At 37.1% G+C, this 23321-nt stretch overlaps 1 protein-coding gene across 2 annotated transcripts in view; it reads right to left on the reverse strand.

The window, feature by feature from the left end:
- LOC127617285 (E3 ubiquitin-protein ligase NEURL1B-like) overlaps positions 1 to 9796 on the reverse strand; it is a 53627-nt gene extending 43831 nt beyond the window's left edge. The window contains exons 1-2 of one of the 2 annotated variants that reach the window (XM_052089237.1): positions 9593 to 9726; positions 6264 to 8025 (exon numbers count right to left, since the gene is read on the reverse strand). In XM_052089237.1, the coding sequence (XP_051945197.1) occupies positions 6264 to 6339 (76 nt within the window). In that variant the 5' untranslated portion in view covers positions 6340 to 8025; positions 9593 to 9726. Of the gene's footprint in view, positions 1 to 6263; positions 8026 to 9592 lie in introns of both variants that reach the window. The other variant, XM_052089236.1, reaches the window with a different exon arrangement.
- Between the last annotated feature and the right edge of the window lie 13525 nt (positions 9797 to 23321).

Genomic DNA, 23321 nt, shown 5'->3' on the forward strand with positions numbered 1-23321 from the left:
GATGGCAGGAAATGTGACTTCTGATATTCATGTTGTAACGGGAAGACTTACATAAATATATTAATTTGAAGTGTTTTAAATTAGTGATTTTATTATTAACTGAGTGTGAACTTTAATGCACATCATAACGTTACTTTACTGCTAACCACTTTCAGCATTCACTTTCATTTTATGGAAAAAAAGGTGCAATTAAAGTGAGTGGTTACTGAAGCTACATCCTGCCTAACTTTTCTTTTTGTGTTACATGGAAGAAAGAAAGTCTTACAGGTTTAGAACAATATGAGGGTGAGTAAATGATGACAGAATTTTCATTTTTGGGAGAACTATTCCTTTAATCATGATGAATTTCGAATATAATGTTAAATGGCTAAAATTTGCAATTTTTCCCAGAAATCACAGAAACATTACTACTAAACTGGAAAAAATGGAAACCTGCAATTGTGGATCTATTCCTATTTCTGCCTGACCTGAACTTGAATAAAACCTGCTGACATAGATGCTATTTGCACATTTTTAGGCTACCTGACAAAAAATGTTTTGATGTGAAGGATCGGTATTGGTAGTACTTGGCATGGAATTGAAAAGAAAATATGTAGTATCACCCATTCCCACTTTTTACTCCACAGTATGACATCCGTTTCAGGCATGTGTGGGAAACTCAAGGCCCCTCGCTTTTGCATGGGCCACTGATACACTGCAAGTGCTGTGCACTGGGCTATTTTAAGAAGCTGTAAACATGGGAACTTCCTCTGTGTAAGGGTATTTCATATCCCAAAGGATCTGAATTTACATTATTAACAACAAGCTTCAGGCACAGTAAGCCACATATGGAGTGGTGTTGGCGTAGTGGCTAAAGCACAGGGCTGTTAATCAGAAGGTCTCTGGTTCGAACCCCAAAGCCACCACCATTGTGTCCTTGAGCAAGACACTTAACTCCAGGTTGCTCCGGGGGGATTGTCCCTGTAATAATTGCACTGTAAGTCGCTTTGGATAAAAGCATCTGCCAAATGCATAAATGTAAATGTAAGCCATGCAGCCATATGCTTGGCTTTGTACTCACTAACCAGGACACTTATTATTCAGAACAGAGATTGAACATATGATAATGTTTGCACTATTGCTGATTGAAACAGTTTTACTCATGCAATGTGAGGTCAGCTGAGGAACAATTGTCTCTTAAATTGAGTGACCATCTAAGCTGCCTGTAGGAAGTTGTATGTGCCTTTATCTGATTTTTAAGTCAACATGAAATCAAAATGGACCCTATTTAGTTTCTTAATACTCAATTCTGTTTTTTGTTTTTTTGCACTCAGTTCATCAGTGCACGTTATCCTGAAGAAAAAAATGTGCCTTCATAATTTGTCACCAAAATGCAATAACTTGCTCTGCCTCAGATTATACCACATAGGCTTGCAAGCTATTGGTTAAATACCTATTTATTTAGACATTGTTTAAAATAATGAAGCCTTTTTTAAATCTTGCCAATAGTTAAATAATTAATTTAATGCTTATTAATGTTAATGTAATTAAGATTGCGAAGAAAACAAGATTACAGCAAGGCACTTACAATGGCATTGAATGGGGACAGTTTTTGGAGGGTTAAAAGGCAGAAATGTGAAGCTTAATTTATAAAAACACAGTAATTATTATGGTAAAATGTGTATTATTTGTCCTGTGTATTTTATGAGCTGTAAAGATGTCTAAGTGATAAGGTCGTTTTAGGGTTTATGGTGTTACGTCGCCATGGTAATGAAGGTGTAAAAATTGGATATAACTTTATACAGAGAAGGTTATTGAGCGATTTCATCACACTAAAATCATGTTAACACATCAGCTTCTCCAGTCTCACTAGCAAGACCAGAACTAAACAGTTTGGACTAGCAAATGGTCTTTACAGTAAGACACTTCCTCTTGGCACTGACCTTGGGGTTATGTCTTGTGGTTATACTTTTGAAACATTGAAGATTTTAACGTTTACAGATTGACCCCATTCACTTCCATTGTAAGTGCCTTTCTGTATCCTAGATCTTTCTTTAAAAAAAAAAAGGAGGGACGATTCTAAATGATCTTTTTATCACAGAAGCCACAGAAACAAATAATGCTGCTCTTTTGATCGGGTTTGGTCTCAAAATGATCTTTATTGGGCTGGGTTTTGGAATGAGGGGGCGTGGCTAATTCTGCAGCTCAGGCACCTGAACACTTCAGAATGCTAAAATCGCTGACAGCACCTTTAAGCTCAATCAACAGCATTTGTGGTATAATGTCGATTTTTTTATTTGCAGTTTACAAAGTCTACAGCTGTCACAGAGATCAGTGAGATATCTCAGGACACTTATTTCATTTATATCTTTAAGGGACTAGGAACATTTTTTGCATATTTTTCCATGAAAAAAAAAATCACTTACAGCACCTTTAACTTGTAACTCAGAATCTTCCTTTAAGAAAAAAATGCAAATACTGTGAATTGCTCAGGTGAGACTGTTAAGACAAGCATCTGCTCCTTTTTGTATTTCCTCTGCAGTTTTCTTTATACATTTGAAAAAGCACTCTTCATTTAACTACCCCGTTGAATTGATGTCAGCATTGGCGAAAAAAAAAAGAAAAAATCTTTCGACCAATAGTCATCAACATCAGCTTCTCCAGTCTCACTAGCAAGACCAGAACTAAACAGCTTGGACCAGCAAATGGTCTTTACAGTGAGACACTTCCACTTGGCACTAACCTTGGGCCAAAAACAATTACATTTTTACATTTACATTTATGCATTTGGCAGACGCTTTTATCCAAAGCGACTTACAGTGCAATTATTACAGGGACAATCCCCCCAGAGCAACCTGGAGTTAATTGCCTTGCTCAAGGGCACAATGGTGGTGGCAGTGGGGTTCAAACCAGGGACCCTCTGATTAACAGCCCTGTGCTTTAGCCACTACGCCACACCACTTTCATCTTTTTATGATGAAAAGATTACGTCATTGCATTGTTTCCTGATGATGCCCACGTTTGGTGTCTGGTCTCCATCACTCACTATACTACACTTTCATGACCCTTACTCTAGGATGTGTGTTAATCCTTATCCAACTATGTGTCTGTATTCTTGACTATCATACAATTGCTGCTACAAACCAGATATGTTTTAACTCACACTGTCTCCTGTGAAGCTTTCAAACAGGACCGTTAAAGGAGAGCTGGCCAAAGTCATGGGTGAATTGTGTGATTTGTTTGTTTGAACAGATCAAATTGATTATATATCTTCCCTTAAGGTATATTCACTCCCTTTAGGTATACAATAAATCTGTTACTCCATAAACAGTTTTTTCTTTCTTTTGGCTGGCTGCCCTTTGACTCAGTGGATGATGGAATGCAGACAAACTACTTACCTGATATGGAGCCAAGTGACTTAAACAATGTGTATTCAAAGAGCCATTGCGGAGTTAAACACATTAAGAAACAGACGTAAAGAAAATGTATTACAGCACCTGTGGCTGTCAACAGCAAATTTTACACTTTAAATTATGTCCACTAGGAGAGGACAAAGGAAACTGGCTAGCATTTCAAATTTCATGCAAACAATGTAATACTTTCGCACCAGTAGCAGTTGTCCACAAACACTACTGGGTGAATCTCAAACCAGCCAAAATCAATTTCACCATTAAATTTCACCTATGGTCATATTTCACCACAAAGTTGAATAAGTCAGCTTTTTTTCAAGAAAATAAAGCCAATTTTTAGGAAGGAAATATTTTCATGACAATGAGCACAATCCCCCCGCACCCCATTCTCATGACATTATTTAAATAGTAAATAATGGTAGTACTTGTTATACTGCCATTAATTCATGCTTATTTAAATAGTACATGATATATGACACTGTATTACAGTATTGAGAATCATGTGAGCAACAAAAAAGTATAACGTCCAAATACATTACGGTAATTAGAGTTTCTGAGGAAAATGTGCTTTAGTATTAAGATCATCAAAATAATTTCACAATTCATCAATCTTTTTTCCTGGTGACCTGGGCATGTTTTTGTTTAATGATATTTTTATGTTATGTGAGACATTGTGTTAAATTATTTCTTATTATTGCTATTATATATATATATTATATATATATATATAAATAAAAAAGTTTTGCCTATTTTTAAAGGGGTCATGACATGGGTTTTTTTATTGTATTATTATGTTCCCTTAGGTGCAATTATAGTATTAATATATTTTTTTTAAGAAAAACTTTTAAAATCTAGTGATTTATGACCTTTTCCCACCCTGTTTCTCATCCTCTGATTCAAACAGTCTGTTTTGGGGCGTTTTCCATTTAAGACTTCAGTGTTAACGCCCACTGTTATGATTGGCTAACGTCAGTGCCTATGTATCAATTATTGACGCCCCAGCCAGAACAATATGCAAGTAAACTAAGTAAAAACACTGTGATTATTCATAATGAATGAAATTGCGCTTTAAAAAGTAGTTTAAAGTTTAAAATAGATTACTTACAGTTTGCGTCGTCGTTGTTCCCAGAATAGTCGGCACAGACTTATCTTTGAGCAACAGTTTTCTGGCAAAGCCAGCATCATATTGAGATTTGTTCTCAAAACAGTCATCCTTAAAATGTACAGAACAAACGCTTAAGTTAACACTGCCGTGACTAGGTCGATCCGCAAAAAATAAACTGCATCCATTTTTCCCTGACGTCTGGATCTTTCGGCAGCTTATTCAGAGATTTTGTTTGACCACAGCCAGGAACAGCACATCCGTGTGGCATCGTAATTTTCCTGTGCACAAGTAGTCTCTGTCAGAGCTCGCTGTCCATCGACTGAACACTTGTGAGGCGCACGGCGATACTGAAATGAGCGTAGTTGTCTTGGCGCTTAAAGCGTAGTTATCTTGTGCTGGAGGCGGTCATATGCAAACGCTGGTACGTCACTTCTAACCGTCACGTCACTTCTAACCATGAATCCAGAACGAGCTGTATTTTGAGCTTGATTAAATAAATGATTCGTTTAGAATGGGGAGGACGTCTTAAAATATTAAACTTGCAGGACGTTTTAATGATACAAAGACCTCTTATATACCAAAAGATCAAGGCAAATTTGGTTTCTCATGTCAGGGTTGACCCCTTTAAGATTTATGCATCAAAATTAATTGTGTAATTTAACTAAATCAATTATTCAAACTTTATATTTAGGTTGTTTTAATTTGTTAAAGATTACTCAATTTGATGGAATTTTGTTATGGAAATGTAAATCTTAATTCTTTTTAATAGAATATAGTTCTAAATGTTCTTACAGCAAAATCTCTCAGAAATAACTGTAGGATGTAGCTCAGTGTAACAAAATGGCCATGGAGATGGTGTTAGGATCCATGTGCAGGAAGTTTATTAAAAGAGACACAAACAATCCAAAACAGCAAGCAGAGATACGTAGTTGTAAAGCAGGAAGATACATCCAATAAACCAAATAGACAGTCCAACCAGGCAAACAAAACAAAGGGTTATCCAAAAAGCAGTAAATCCAGAAAAAGGCAATGGTCATAATAAGAATCAAGAAACAATGGCAATAGACAAACGCTAGGTAAGGCAGGGTAAACTGGCATTTATACACATGTGGTAAACAGGAAATGGGCAGCAAAGAAATGGGAGAAGATCAGTATTCGGGAGAGGCTCCCTCTGGTGGTTGGTAGGATGGGTAACACCTCAGATGCACCTCAGATGAACCTGCACGATCTCTCCTGCAGTCCGTAGCCTTCCCAGACCACCAAGTATTGCATCTGGCTCCCTCGTTGCATTGAGTCCATGATCTCTCTGACCATATACGCTGGTGCTCCATCAACCTCAAATGGAGGCGTAAGCTCGGTATTCGGGATTCCAGGGACAGACGCTGGGTGGACTGGTTTCAGCAAGGACACATGGAATAAAGGAGCGATCTAGTAGTTAGCAGGAAGCCCTAATCGGTAAATAACTGGGTTTATTTTTGACGGATAATTCTAAAAGGACCCACATATCTTGGACTAAACTTCCTGCAGGGTAGCCACAGCTCGCTGTAGCTGGACATGCTGCCCAACACGTGCTCGCTCAGTTTAATCTAATCGTCCACCAATAAGAAATCGATGGACAGGTGGGACCATGGCCTTGGGGGTATTGGCAGAGGTTGGAGTTGTCCTGTGGGCAGTTCCCTGGGAGTTTTAGATTGTGCACACACTTGAAAAGTCTTCACATAGTTAGTAACATCACAAATTACAGATGGTCACCAGAAGGAAATACGTACCAGAGTGATTGTTCTTTGGATACCAGGGTGTCCTGTGCTCAATGAAGTGTGGACCCATTGGATAGTTCTCAGACATAGAGCTTGTGGTACAAAGTGCTTGGTTGGGGGGCAGACAGGTGGTGACGGTTCATGCCGTTGTGCTCGCATTTCTTCCATGATATCCCAACTAATCGGTGCAATGATGACAGATGGTGGTAGAATTGATCTAGGATGAGGTTGGATGTGGGGTGGATCATGCCTGCGTGAAAGTGCATCTGCTTTGCTATTCTTTCTGCCAGGGCAGTAAGTGACAGTAAAATTGAATCTGGTGAAGAACAATGCCAGTCGGGCTTGACGTGGATTCAGTCTCTTGGCTGCCTTGATGTATTCAAGGTTCTTGTGATCAGTGATAATTTGGAATGGGTGGACTGCCCCCTCCAACCAATGACGCCACACTTCGAGTGCTGTCTTCATGGAAAGTAATTCCTTGTTCCCCACATCATAGATTTGTTCAGCAGATTTTAACATTCTGGAGAAATGCAGATGAGAAAAGCTCGCCTGGGGTACCGTGACGTTGTGACCGGACTGCTCCAAATCCCACAGAGGCGTCTACTTCAACGACAAAAGAATGGGGTCAGGGTGTTTCAGTATAGGAGCAGACATGAAGCTTGACTTGAGGGAGACAAAGGCTTGCTATGTGGTGTCGTTCCATGGCAACTTGTTGGGTTTTCCTTTGAGCAATGATGCAAGTGGTGCTGCAATATTACTGTAGTTTCCGATGAAGCAGTGGTAGAAACTGGCAAAGCCCAGAAATCGCTGTAGTTCTTGGATTGTGGCAGGTCGAGGCCATTCGGTAACCGTGATTTCTACACCAGGGTGGCTGATATTGTAACCTTGGAAAGTGGTATGGGAGATATGAAACTCCTTTTTCTGCCTTGACAAATAGCTGGTGTTCCTGGGGACGTGATAGGACTGTCCTGACATGCTGGATATGTTGTTCATTGTTTTAGGAGGAGGATGATGTCATCACTGTACAGAGGGGGCGTTAGAAAGTCCCTACGGCATGACCAGATATTCATAGTGCCCCTGGTGGTGATAAATGCAGTTTTCCACTCATCATCTCCTCTAATTTTGATGAGATTATAAGCACTTCAAACTTATTATAAATCTTATCCTCACAGAGTTGTTCAAGGGCTAAGGGGATAAGTGGCAGTGGGTAACGGTATTTCAAGGTGGCAGAGATCAGGCCTTGATAGTCGATACATGGACGTAGACCTCCATTTTTCACCACAAAAGAAAAAACCTGCAGCTGCTGAAGAGGTGGAGGGACGAATGTTTCTATAGCTAGAGTCTTAGGGCATGACAATGGATAAGCCTTGCTTCTCGGTGGAGCTGCGTTAGACAGAAGTTCAATGGCAAAGTCCCATGGACGGTGAAGAGGAAGCGGAGTAACTTTGACTTTACTAAACTTCATTGAATTCTGCATACTCCTCTGGAATCATGGTTACTGTTTGGAATTCAGGGTTTTCAATGCTGGTGGTAAGACAAGGCATGGAGACAATGTTCATGACTGAAATTTGACCATTGCGTGAGCTCACCCTGGTTCCAGGAAATAGAAGGGTTGTGGTTGGCCAGCCAAGGATGACCCAGGTAAGAGCGTGATTTGGGGAGTTTGACATAGTGAAATGTTCTCCACATAAAATAGTCCAATCTTGATGCAAATGCAGCCTGGAGCTGTGAGACTTCCGCTGGATCCATGGTAGGCAAAGTATTCTGTAACGAACTGGCCATGGAGACAGTGTTAGGATCCATGTGCAGGAAGTTTATTCAAAGAGACACAAGCAAACAATCCAAAACAGCAGGCAGAGAGACATAGTTGTAAAAAAGGCAGATAAATCCAATAAACCAAATAGACAGTCCAACCAGGCAAACAAAACAAAGGGTAATCCAAAAACCAGTAAATCCAGAAAAACTGGCAATGGCAATGGCAATGGCAATGGCAATGGCAATGGCAATGGCAATGGCAATGGCAAAACGCTAGGCAAGGTAAACTGACAATACTTCGCAATGAACAATGGAACTGCAAAGCTATATATACACATGTGGTAAACAGGAAATGAGCAGTGAAGAAATGGGTGAAGATCAGTATTCAGGAGAGGGCTCCCTCTGGTGGTTGGTAGGATGGTAACAACCTCAGACGTTACACTCAGTTGCATATTACCAATTGGAAGGTCTTAGCTGCCATCTGCTGGTCAGATTATGCCATCAAGCAAACTGCCCTATCACTGAAGTACTACTGTAGTGAACAATTATAGTACAATGCAAGATGAAGCAGCACCAACAGAACACCACAAAGGAGATGCTTACCTTATTTATCTTAAAACCCTTTATATAAAGCTTCTGAGGTAAAAAAAAATTACCATAAATAATGTAATCTTATAACTTTAATCGAATTACACAGGAACTAAATGTTTCTCAGATTCGTCATTTCTCTATTATAAACAATTCTTCCTGCCCAAATGTTCTCATCTAGGTCCTGGGAAAGCCACAACCTTGCCAAGTATGCATAGCTTAGAGGCCAGCGGCCACCCCTCTCTCATCGTAGGAGTTACATTTCCTGTTTAACTTCTGGAACATCACTCATAGCATTCCCAAATATATAGGTACATATAAACAAACTCACACTAAAAATGTTTTAATAAAAATGTAAGTATACAGCCCCTATAAGTTTTCTCCATTGCTTTTAAATTAGATTTTTAGGATTCCTTTTGCAGTTTGACAGTAAAAAAGATTATATAATTCTGTGTGGTTATTATTATAATGCATAATCAAATTATTAATAAGCCATTTTTTATTTTATGACTTACAACAAATGCCCCAAAAGTATTTGAACACTTAAGGCACACTAAAATGTATGAATGACTGTGTAAGATACAAAATATTGGTTGTGTATAGGCAAATACATAAATAAATGTAATATTTTTTTTACATACTTTTTTATAATATTTTTTTTTTCTTGGGCATTAATTTCTTTTGTATTTTGACTTTAATATTTAATTTTAACTTTTAATTTAATTTAATTTACCTTTAATATATATATATATATATATATATATATATATATATATATATATATATATATATATATATATATATACTAATATTACATTTATTTATGTACTTGCCTATATACATTTATATATAATTTATTTTTTAGAAATGTTTTACATTTGCAATAGTGCAATGACAATCGTCGTTTTTAAGTGTGACTGAATTGTCCAAAAAAAAATTTTGGCCAGTACAAGTTATACGTACCACTATTACGCTATATTTTAATTAGACACACGTACCTTGCAGAACATTCGTTTGCCACTGAATTCTTTTCTCTTCCCCCGAAACCAGCGCGGATGATCCGTGATTTCCCATAAAAACAAATATTACAATTCACTAGGTTTAAATCTTATAAGCCTAACTCATTCCAAAGATCCGTAACAAACTGTCCATGTCTCCAGACTGTGGTGAACTCTGACAATATTAACTGAAATCCCCCCAAAACCCGCCTAAATTCAGTTTGAAAGATAAACACCTAGCACGTGCATGACGAGCCTTTATTTCCCGCGAACTGTCCAATCGCTGTTTACGGGCGCGTCATGTGAACGTTCCAATGGACTCGTGGAGGACTGACTGCTAGCCACTCCACTGTGTATGTGTGTATCAGAATATTTGGAAGAATCCTGTGCATTTGGGTAGGCTAACCGACAAATGAACCTATTTTTTTTCCCTTTGGCATTAAGCGTTGTTGTTGCCAAGGCTTTAAGATATGTACATATTAACAATTGACAGCCAATACTAAAGCATCCCTAAGAGTAAAAAAAAAGAAAAAGAAAAAAAAAAAGTGTGACAACTAGCCAAAATCGTCCTTTTTTTTTTTTTTAGCTGATAACCATTTTTCACCATTTTAACCCTTCTGTACTGATTTAATGTAATTTCCATCCTAAACATGTCCAAATCCATGCAAATGTCATTTACACTTAAATAATTTCTGGAGTGGGGTTTACTAGGAAACAATCTTGATGCAGAAACTGCTTGTAAATTTAACAGACATTATTTTCAAGTAAAAGCCACACAATTCTTGGTGGCTTTAATTATAAATTCTCAAGTAAAGTTTACTTTGCAGTGCTCAGTTTCAAGTCAGTTTACTCTTTGTTTGTACATTTTATTTAAAGCTACACTGTGTAACTTTTCTTTAATATCCATCTTCCAAACCATGTCTTAACCCAAATTTTGATAAACCTATAATAATTATATTATATTATAATATTTTAGAGCTGTCCGGACGGATTTCATGGGAAATTGCATACATACGCCATTCGCTGTGTCATGTGTGTGTGTGTGTGTGTGTGTGTGTGTGTGTGTGTGTGTGTGTGTGTGTGTGTGTGTGTGTGGTAAAATACAATAATTATACTGTTCACACTATACACTATATATAACACTTGTTATCTCACGTGTGTATTTTTCTATAAAACGACAATCATTTCTATAAATAAATCCTTTAGTCCTATACATTTCCTATTTTTAGTCCTAGGCTTACCAACCCAACAACTCCCATATGTGAGTCTTGAAATGATGTTGACCACTGTTTGGTAACAATGACAATCTATAAATTAGTTACTACTGTGGTCTATTTGGCCAGAATATCCTGCAGTTATAAAAACATTACGTTTGACCTTATCAGACTAGCAATCGTTATGTCTAATGTTAACGAACATTGCTTAACTTTTGTAATGTCATTTATTTCAAAACAATGTTTCCAATAAGTCAAAACAACAGCATAAACTATGGCACTTATCTGCTCAGATGACATGTTTTCAGATATCTGTCTTTTCCATTCTTTCATTATTTATTTGTCCATTGCTCTAATAAGATGTCCTGCATCCATGTGTACACCGGTGCCTCAAACCACTTTCATCCACACAGAGGAGCAGAGCCGAACCACGACTTACATCATTACCAAAACAATGTTCTTCCACAAGACACAAGCAGCTTTATTTTTTTAAACCGCTAGAGGGCCAAAAGTTAAATAGTGTTGCTTTAAGCAATGTAGCTCTGAATAAGCCATGCTTTTCAAAGTATAGCATTTAAATGTTTTTTTTTAATCATACTCAGTCATACCACATGATACAGAAGCCTTCCACAGGGGACCTTATTGCATGCGAGCAATGTAGTCAATTAGATATTAGACCTGTACGCTTGGTGCACATAACAATCAATCAATAAATAATTAATAATAACAACAAAAATGTATTTTGCATGCTGGGAACACCAGCTTCGAAAAGTTAAAGGGATAGTTCACATCATTTACTGACCCTCATGCCATCCCAGATGTCTATGACTTTCACCTGCAGAACATAAACAATTATTTGTAGAAGAATATTTCAGCTCTGTTGGTCTTCACAATACACCTTATTCACAGCAGCGCCATCTTTGATTTGTAATAGGAATGACAACTAGGCTATGAGGTACAGTCACTTCAACATACTGTATTGCAGTTTAAAGAGTTTTTAGATCATTCTGTAGACAAAACATTGAAAAATGTCTTTCTAAGAACATTCAATAGACAAAAGAGTTGTGGAAAATCATATGTGATCTATGAGCTTTATACAGCTGGATACTGTGCGTGCCATTGAAGAGATGGTAAGTCTATCCCTCACAGCCTCGTTGTCATTCCCATTAGAATCAAAGATGGTGCTACAGTGAATAAGGGCTATGTAAGTGAATGGATACCAACATTGTGGATCTCCACAATTCTCCAAAGGGAGCATAAAGTAATCCATAATTCTCCAATGGTTAAATCTATATCTTTAGATGTGATATGATGTGGGTGAGAAACAGATCAAAATTTCAGTACTTTTTTACTATATATTCTCCTCCCTGCCCAGTACGTGGTGATATGCATGAAGAAAGTGAATCGCCAAAAATAAAAGAAGGAAGTAAAAGTGGAGAGTGATGGAAATGGGACTTATATATTGACCTGTTTCTTACCCACACCTTTCATATTGCTTCAGAAGACCACTAGATTTAACCACTAGAGTTGTATGGATTACTTTTATGCTGCCTTTATGTGGATTTTGGAGCTTCTACATTTTGGGCAGTGATGGCTCAGTGGTTGAGGATCAGGGTTACTGACCAGAAGGTCGGGGGTTCAAGCCCCAGCACCACCAAGATGCCACTGTTGGGCCCTTGAGCAAGGCACTTAACTCCAGGTTGCTCCGGGAGGATTGTCCCTGTAATAAGTGCACTGTAAGTCGCTTTGGATAAAAGCGTCTGCCAAATGCATAAATGTAAATAAATGAAAGAAAGTCATACATATCTTGGATTGCATGAGGGAGTAAATGATGAGAGAATTTTCATTTTTGGGTGAACTATCCCTTTAAAATTGAAAGTTCATGCTTGAACTAAATGATTCAATGTAGAAAGTACTTACTGTATACTGTATATTACTTATACTTCTATATATATATATTTGTGCCAGAAGGCCTAAAGTAAAATTTAAGCATGAAGATCTACCATACAGAACAATTGGGAATGTATTTAAGATGCAGGAATAGGTTCAGTATAGTGATTTTAAAGTCATTTGAAAGAATTTGCATACATGGATATCAACGCTAAGCTATATTAATAAGAAAAAGTGATGTAATTTAACAAATAGCAATGAAAATGTGTGCTTTGTATTAACTTATGTTATAATGTTTGTTAGTAATTCTTTCATCTACATAAATCTGCATACGTTTCCATTCCATCCCGCTGTCTGGAGTTATCATGGGGGTTCTTGGGGAATTCATGGGTTTATTTTGATGGAATTACCTGGCCGGGTTAGCAATGCTGTGGGTTTGACATTTTCTCCATTTGAAAATGCTTTTCTGATCAGTGGAGTGAGTGACTGACTTCACATTTCTCTGAAATAGAAATCAAGTCTTTTCCATTCATCAACAATCTTTCCTCTTAGGGCCCGAGAGAGCTCTTTTGATCTTGGTGTGATTTTGTTTTACACCTCAGTTGCTTGTACACTGTAAAAAAAGTGGCAACCTGAAATTGTTGAGCTATTTCTACATCATCTAATCCTTTATGTTTATTAAAGTTGATTCTGTGACTTTAAATACTATTTCTGACTCGAATAAAAATGATTATTTAGATGCACAATATTTAGGGAACCGTTTTTATTGAATTAGAGCACTGGTTCGTATTGTTTATATAAGGCAAAGCTCTCTGAGTTCAAATGTCATCTTGATGTTTTTGATTCCACATTTAGGTATTTATTAATGAAGGTTGGATGCATGTGTACTTACTTTTCCTGCTCTTTTGATCTCTGTTGGTTGAAGTAGTAAAGGTGAGCGTTAAATGAAATTGAGTCTTATACTACTAATGTTAGATTTCCTTTTTCGATAAGTATTGCTGAAAATCACAAACCATTATGCAGTGTGCAATTGTTTTTCATATTAGAGGATATTCATGAATAGTATTTAATTCTGCACCTATAATTGTCTTCATATTTGTGAAATAAGCAGCCTGTGATTAAAATCAAACTTGATCTGTACAGCTGGTTTACAAGTATATATTGTGAGGCATATATTTTTCACACTGATCAGTCATTAAGTTACATGACTTTAGCACACACACACACTAGTTTTAAATTGAAGCGTTGTCCACCTGTTGTCATTAACTCAGAGTATCCTGTTTTCACAACTTTATTCATGTTTCAGCTATATGCACATAACAACACAAATTTGTGTATTTCTAAATTGAAACAAGATTAATTTAGTCCACAAATATTGAAACAATGTTTGAATCCCTTTACAAATGGTCAAATATAGCAATTACACTTTATCTAATGTCCGATGGAAATATATATGGTTATAAAGTTATATGCTTCACAGATTTTTTAGTATTTTTTAATTTATATAGGTCTAAACAAAAACTATAAACTAGAATGCAGGGAGATACATTTCACTGAAGAACTCCAGGGGGCGAGATTTACTCAAATATATTTGCATGCTACAGCCAAACTTGATATGTATGAATAATATAAATATTAAGCCATGTCAAGTGACATTAATTTTAAAGCAATGTTGATCACTTTTCAACTTTTTAAAAAAGTTTGCCATTTGGTTTGACATTTTGTTCCCTATGCAATTAAATTAGTAGTGTGACTGAGATTTTTAAGGATGTAAATATATGCTGCATCATTAGCATTCTCCTATTGTTTCTTCAATTTTAAAGAAATGTACAGTGTATAATATTTCATTGCTGTATTCAGGTTCTGTGGACCTCAGCAAATGTACACAAATCACATCACGTCATAACCTGGTCTGTGCATCCAGGCCCCTGGAAGCGTTCCAGACATTCCGATAACAAACTCTTCCATGTCTTGTTGCAAACAGAATGTGCATATAACCAAATTAGCAGTCTAAAAAGGCTTTAAATGAAGACTGACCCTTTGATAGCCTACATTCAAAAGTACTCTACAGTACTTTCAGGTTGTTTTAAAATTAAAAAATATAAAGTGTGATCTGTAATCCTCACATCTCATATGAACCATGCATGACATTAGGAAGAGATATAAGGAAGAGGTATTAGGGAGGCCAGCAGGAGGTGCTCACCCTGTGGTCTGTGTGGGTCTTAATGCCCTAGTATATTGACAGGCACACTACACTGTGAAAAAGGCACTGTCCTTTGGATGAGACATTAAAGAGTAGGGGTGTAACCCTGGTGTCCTGGTAAAATTCCCCCCATTGGCCCTTCTCAATCATGGACTCCTAATAATCCCCATCCATTAATTGGTTCTATCACTCTATTCTCTCCTCTCCACCAATAGCTGGTGTGTGGTGAGTGTACTGGTCCACTGTGGCTGCCGTCTCATCATCCAGGTGGATGCTGCACACTGGAGCAGGTTGAGGAGAGTTCCCTAATCCCAGTATAAAGCGCTTTGAGCGTAGTGTCAGAAAAAGCACTATATAAATGTAACTCATGTATTCATTCATTCATTCATCAGAGCAGCTCCTCAATCTGCTTTAATATGACACACACACAGACAGATTACCGGCAGCATTAGACAAACACAGAATTAAACAACACATCATTTAGACTGTCTGTAATTACCATCTGTAATTAATAATTATCCTTCTACCAATAGGTGCAAAATATTTTGAGATAAATGACCTTTGTGCACTTTATGACAACCACTCCACAATGACAAAAGCCTTCTCTCCCTCTCTCATTCTCTCTATTTCTGTCTTTGCATCAAATATATATTGATGCAAAGACAGAATTAGTGCCATCATTTAGATTCACTGTATGATGAAGGCAATTTGTCAGCTGTTTCATTAACTGTTTTAAGATATTCACATAATCTTGCTTTGACAGTTATGGTGAATTTAATTTTAAGTTAACTTCCTTTGTGAGCATACAGTAGAGATAAAGAGAAATTGTCTGCTGATTTAGTTTGTTTATTTGTGTGGCTGTACACACATGTGTGTATGTGTTGGTTGAGTGGAGTCTTTGTCATATGAGATTTATTTTGATCAGGGGTACTCCCAACCCCTAACCCCACCAAGACTAATGAACAACAACAAGCAGACCTCCCTTCAGAGGCACAAAAGATCAGTCTGGGCAGCAGGGAGAGCATATGCCACTAAAATCACCAGGACTTCATCAGGAAAAAACATACATTTATTATAACATCAGTCTAATCAACACATAATCTTATATTATTTTTGCTTTCTTTGTTTTATATGTCATGTGTGGATTTTAAAGTGCCTTTTACTGACAATCTCTTGAAAGCTAATGTCAAATGGTCATTCTTAGGAAATTGGTGTCATGTGTGTTCCCAATGACGTACTACTGATGGAATTATACTGAACCTAGTCAGATGATTTTATAGACTGACATCTGTTTACTGTTTAATTAAAAAGATGTTTTTTTTTTAAATAAAACTCATCTTTTTTTTTTATCAGAATATCAACCAATTGCATAATAAGGATGGAATACATATAGAATAAATAAAAGCTGAATTTTTATTCATGAATGAGAATTCTATGGGTTATTATTTATTTATTATGTAATTTACTTTATCTACTCAATTTCCAAGTATATTAATTTAAACTTTCTGTGACAGGTTAGAAATAATATATATGGTCTGTAATGATTAGTAATTATTGTTGCTTCGCAAGTCTGTAAACAGTTAGGATTGGGGGAAATATTTGAATAATCAGACATTGAGAAAACCCATATTTTTGTGCCCAAATATTTATAATTGTTATTATGCCCCTGATTCTTTGGGTCGGGGTGGGAATATAGGGTCAATGATTTGATGCTCATTTTTTGTCGTGATCTATTGAGTTAATCAAAAACACATTAAAATAAATACAAAAATTAACTCTTCTTCTATGATGAAAACGTTTTCTTTTATTCCTAAATGTAAACCATCCAAAGAAAGAAAATACAACCCCAATTCCGTAAAAATTGGAACAGTATGAAAAATGCTAATAAAAACAAAAAAAGAATGATTTGTAAATTATATTCAGCCTTTGCTAAATTGAAAGCACTACAACTACACATTATATTAAGTTTTTCCTTGTTTTTTAAAAATGTACAGTAACTTCAAATCAGATGGTTGCAACATGCTCCAAAAAAGTTGTGACAGTCGAGTGTTTACCACTGTGAAACATCACCATTTCTTCTGATAACACTTATAAAGCATTTAGGCACTAAAGACACAATTGTACGGGGCCGTATGATGTGCTACATAATGTGCCACACATTCTCATTTGGAGATGGTCAGGACTGCAGGCAGGCCAATGTAGCACCCACACTCTCTGCTTACACAGCCATGCACTTTAAAACCGGGTAGTATGTGGTTTGAAGTTTGCTGGAAAAGATGGTGCTGGATGGCAGTATATGTTGCTCCAAAATTTTTACATATCTGTCTGCATTCATGGTGTTCTCACAGATGTACGAGTTACCCATGCCATAGGTGCTGACACACACCTGCCCCATACAGACACTGGCTTTTGGACCTGACGCTGATAACAGCTTGGATGGTCCTTTTCCTCTTTGGCCCAGAGAAGACGACTACGGCTTTGTTTTTCAAAAACGTTTTGAAATGTGGACTCATCGGACCATAAAACACAGTTCCACTATTTTACTTTCCATCTAAGATGAGACCAAGCCCAGAGAAGTTGGCAGCGCTTCTGGACAGTGTTGATGTAGTGTTTCTTCTTTGCATAATAAAGTCTTGCATATATGGATGCTGTGGCGAGTGTTGTTGACTAACAAAGGTTTACTGAAGTAATCCCAAACCCATGTTCGTGATTTCCATTACAGATGAATGATGTTTTTTAAGACAGTGATGTCTGAGGGATCAGAGCTCACACACATTCAGAAGTGGTTTGACCAGATTACTTGAATCTTATATAACTATATTATGCACTGTAGAGGGTGAAATGTCCCAAAATCCTTCCAATTTGTCTTTGGGGAACATTGTTCTCAAAGTGCTGGATTATTAGCTGAAGCATCTGTTGGCAAATTGACAAGTCTTGAATGATCTTTGCTCTTGAAGGACTTGGCTATTTTTGGAGGCTCCTTATAAACTATGACACAATTACCTCACCTGTTTAACATCTCCTGTTTCACATTGCCTTGTTATTTCAACCCATCAAATTGTTATTAGTCTTAAAATGCCCCTGTCACAAATTTTTTGGAGTGTGTTGCAATCATCTGATCTGAAATTACTGTACATTTTTAAAAAACAATGAAATTCACAAGGAGAAACATAATATAATGTGTAGTTATAGTGCTTTCAATACAGAAAAGGGTGAAAAATATTTACAAATCACCTTTATTCGCATTTTTCATACTGTCCCAACTTTTCCGGGATTGGGGTTGTAAATAAATACATTTTCAGTAAAAGCTGAAATTATTATTATTATTATTATTTAAAATAACCAGAGAAACAAGTTTGTTTGAAACTATAATATATATTTGAAAAACAATTTTCCACCAAATCAAAGTCTGGTGGTTTAACCAATATATAGGTTGTCAATTTTGTTGTCATGACAAAAACATAACAAAAGACAAAGCAGAAAGAACCCCTTAAGACCCTCATAATGACTGTGTGAATTAAAAAAAAAAAGATCATATATGTATATATATATATACACACACATAAATACATACATACATACACACACTGTATCTCCCCTTGTTTGTCTTAGTTGGTTTGTTCCGGTAGTGTGGCAGTTTTCCCCACTGATTATTTCGCACCTGCAAGTCATCATCTCATCATCAGCCTGTGCTACTTAATCCCAGAGTTCTCAGCCATACATTGCCAGATTGTTCAGTCAACTAGAGTGGTACTTATGCTAAGGCCATTGTGTTTTCCTGTGCCTCAAATCCACCATCAATCCAACCTACCTGTATTCACTTTCCTCTTCAGATCCACTTTCCAAACCTGCCAAACCATCCAGCTCACTGCTCCACTCTGCCATTATCTCCTGCCTTTCCACCCAGTGACAGTTCAATGCTGGAAATTTGGCCCATTCCTCCAGACAGAACTGGTTTAACTGAGTTTTGTAGGCCTCCTTGCTCGCACATGCTTTCAGTTCTGCCCACAAATTTTATGTTGGATTGAGGTCAGGGATTTGTGATGGCCACTCCAATACCTTGACTTTGTCCTTAAGCCATTTTGCCACAACTTTGGAGGTATGCTTGGAGTCATTGTGCATTTGGAAGATTCATTTGCGACCAAGCTTTAACTTCATGACTAATGTTGCTTTAATATATCCACATCATTTTCCTTCCTCATGATGCCATCTATTTTGTGAAGTGCACCAGTCCCTCCTGCAGCAAAGCACCCACAAAACATGATGCTGCCACCCCCAATGCATCACGGTTGGGATGGTGTTCTTCAGCTTGCAAACCTTTCGTCCAAACATAACGATGGTCATTATGACCAAACAGTTAAATTTTTGTTTCATCAGACCAGAGCCAATAGTCTAAAGGTTTGACATAATTTTCTGGAATTTTTCAAGCTGCTTAAAGGCACAGTTAACTTAAATTATGACCCACTGAAATTGTGATATAGTCAGTTAAAAGTGATTTTTAAGAGTGTAAGAGTTAGCGTCCAATTTCCCTGATCCAGCTAGACGTTAAAATATTGTCAAAAATTCTGGCTAACCGATTAAATAAAGTTATGACATCTCTTATAGGCTACATATAGATCAGGTGGGGTTTATTCGGGGCTGCAGCTCTTCTGATAACATTAGGTGTTTCATCAAGTTGACCAAGTTATTTCGCCATTGCAAAGCCTTTCTATCAAACTAATCTGAGAAGTTAAGTTACACCCCGTTATCTCGCATTTGCACTCGGTATGGACAAAAGTGTCCAGAGTGTTTAATTCAGACTTTTATTTAAATGTTGCCTCGAGCATATGGCTGAGCCCCAAATTATGTATTAATAAGTCCCCTTTTTGCTGGTCAGAGTGGATCGGGGGGGTGGTTACTACACTCTGTGACCTATATGAGAGTGGAGTGTTAAGATCCTTTGAAAATTTGGTTCAACATTTTGGGATTCCCAGATCTCAATTCTGTAAGTATTTACAGCTGCGCCACCTGCTCTCTACTCTTTTTGGGTGTAGTTTACACTCCCCTGAAGCAGCAGATACTACTGGAGTGGTGATGACTGCTTTTGGAGTAATCATGAGGCATCAGTGTATTACTCCCTGCCAATTCAGAGTCTGGGGTACAGAGCTTTAACTTCATCAAGAGAAAGATTTAAACTTGGTATTGGAGGAGGGGGTGTGGTCTAGGATTCTAAAAAAACATCAAGTCTACATCTAGAGATGCAAGGGTGCTCCTCATGCAATTCAAGATTTTACATAGATTCTATTGGACCCCCTCTAGATTGTATAGGCTTGGTCTTAAAGACACACACAACCTGCTGGCGATGCCAATCAGAAGATGGAGACACAATCTATACATTTTGGGGGTGTGATAAGAATCCAAGAATTTTGTTTGAGGATTAAAACTACAGGATTAAGGACTAAAATCATGTTAAAAATTACCCTTAGATATTACACTATTTCTATATTTAGCGTACTACATGAGTTGTGTAAGGAATCTTATTTTTAATCCTCTATAATAAAAATATAAAAACTCAAATGGGGCATTAAAAGCAGAACTGCCTTTTATTCAAGACAAGTATCACTGCCAATGTTGTGCTAATTACAAAGCTTGTGAAAACACACGGCTCTGCCTTCGTATGTGGTACAAAGGACAAGGCACAGAACACCCTGTGCTTGATTGAACGCTGAGTGCGCCATAGTCATCACACTTTTCCCAAACGCCTTGCAGCTGCTCCTATTGTGCTCTAAGAAGGGCTCCACCACAGCCCCGGCTCCTCTGACCACCCCTCCTGCTGTCTGACACCCCTTAAATGAGCTTATTGAGACCCCCGTGCCGGAACAATTGAATACGCTGATCATATGCAGCAGGCCCGCAAAGCATTCCCAGTGTAGGATTCCAATGCACACACGAACACAGGTCAGAATGCCTTGCATGTGGATGGGTCGGGGTTAAAGGGGATTGTTCAGATATTTTCCCAGCAATCTCTCGTTCACACGGGCCTGAGGTCTAGTTCAAACAATGAAGTCAGCTGCATTTGCCTGTCTAATAACCTCTCTTAACACAGAAGGTGCTCATCTGTCGCCATTCTGAAACTTATACTGGCCCCAAAAGAGTACCAGTACTTGGATGGACTCTGAAGTCACACTTAAAAAGATCTGAATGTCTTTGCATTCGATAGCAAAATATTAAAGCAAGTGGCATTTACAAACAAAAAATGCTAAAGCTTTTCTAAGAACTTAATATTTTTAGAATAATTTCTCAGCTTACAATGCAAGTGAATGAGACCAGAACTCAGAAGGTTCAAAAATTACATAAAAGTAATCCATAAGACTCCAGTGGTTAAATCCATGTCTTCTGAAGCAGTATGATAGGTATGGGTGAGGAACTGATCAATATTTAAGTCCTTTTTTACTGTCAATCTCCATCCAGTCCCAACCAGTAGGTGGTTGAATGTGAAAGTTTAAGTAAAAAAGGGCTGAAATATTGATCTGTTTCTGACCCACATCTATCATACCACTTCTGAAGATATGGATTAAACCACTGAAGTATTATGGATAATTTTTATACTGCCTGTATGTCCCCTTTGGTCTTTGAAAGTTCTGGTCACCACTCACTTAGATTGAGGACCAACGGAGCTGAAATATCCTTTAAAAATCTTAATATGTGTTCTGCAGAAGAAAGAAAGTGGATGAATCTGGGATGGCATGGGGATGAGTAAATGATGAGAGAATTTTTATTTTTTGGGTGAACTATCCCTTTAAGTTTCTAGCATAGTTACCACAGGTGTAGTTTATTACATTATCTGTTTATATATATAATCCACTACCGGTAACCAGAATGTGTCAAAATACTATTCTGAAAACTATGTCTATTCTTTATCATTTCAAACACAACAACTTTATTTTTGTGAAATGTTTTGCTTGAAAACTGTCAAGTTCATAAAATTAAATATTCTGTCATTATTTACTTAACATCATATTGTTCCATACCAAATGACTTTCTTCCATGTGACACAAAAGGAGATGTTCATAATTTATTCATCGTCATGTTGTCCTAAACCTGTTACTGAATAAAAATGGAAATATCAGGCAGAATGTTATCCTCAGTCATTGCATGTGTTTTCCATACACAAAAGTGGATGTTGACTAATGCTTACATTCTGCCAAACAATTACATTATTGATCCAAAGAAAGAAAGAAAAAAGCAACTTACAGAGCCCTTATTACAGGAACAATCCCCCCAGAGCAACCTGGATTTAAGTGCCTTGCTCAAGGACACAATGGTGGTGGCTGTGGGGATTGAACCAGCAACCTTCTGATTAACAGTTGTGTGCATTAGCCCACTACGCCACCACCACTCCAAATCTTGCATTTAGTTAAATGCAAACAGAGGAAGGGTCTGTTGTCTGTTTTGGAGGTAAATGTGCAAAAACTAAATATAAAGGTGAAACTAAACATACCTTTTATGATTAAGTTCTTAGATACAGTTCTGAAGACATTCAAATTTTAGTTTTTACAACTCTGCACATTTCATATTTCCATATATTTACTGTGTTTAAAGGGATAGTACGCTTAAAAATGAAAATTCTCTTATTTTTTAATCACCCCCATGCAATCTCATCATATATATATTTTTCTTTTCTGCTGAACACAAACTAACATTTTTAAAAAGAAAATGTAAGCTCTTTCAGCTCAGCTCGGGTAGCAACATTTTTCATCTCCAGAAAAGCATATTAAGGCAGCATAAAAGTAATCCATAAAACTCCAGTGGTTTAATCCATGTCTTCAGAAGTGGTATGAAAGGTGTGGGTGAGAAACAGATCAATATTTAAGCATATTTTCTACAATAAATCTCCACTTTCACTTTCACATTCTTTTGTTTCTGCCGATTCACATTCTTCATGCATATCGCCCCCTACTGGGCAGGGAGGAGAATTTGTAATAATAAAGGACATAAAAATGGATATGTATTTACCCACACCTATCATATTACTTTTGAAGATATAGATTAATCCATTAGGGTCTAAAGAATTACTTTTATGCTGCCTTTTCGGAGCTTCAAAATGTTGGTTACTATTCATTTGCATTGTGAGGACCAACAGAGCAGAAATATTATTCTGAAAATCTTCTTTTGTGTTCAGCAGAAGAAAGAAAGTCAAACACATCTGTGATGGCATATAAAATGAGAATTTTCATTTTTTGGTGAACTATTCCTTTAATTGAGTTAGGGTAGCTACTTAATTTCCATGAGAGATCAATTTGAAGTAATATCATAATAGACACATCTATTGAAATATGACAGACATATCTATTTCAGCTTTTATATACTATAGATTTTCAGTCGCTCAAAAGTTTACATACACATTGTTAGCTTTTGATGGCACCTTTAAATTGCTGAACTA

Source organism: Xyrauchen texanus, chromosome 23, assembly GCF_025860055.1.
Source record: "Xyrauchen texanus isolate HMW12.3.18 chromosome 23, RBS_HiC_50CHRs, whole genome shotgun sequence".
Lineage (NCBI taxonomy): Eukaryota > Metazoa > Chordata > Actinopteri > Cypriniformes > Catostomidae > Xyrauchen > Xyrauchen texanus.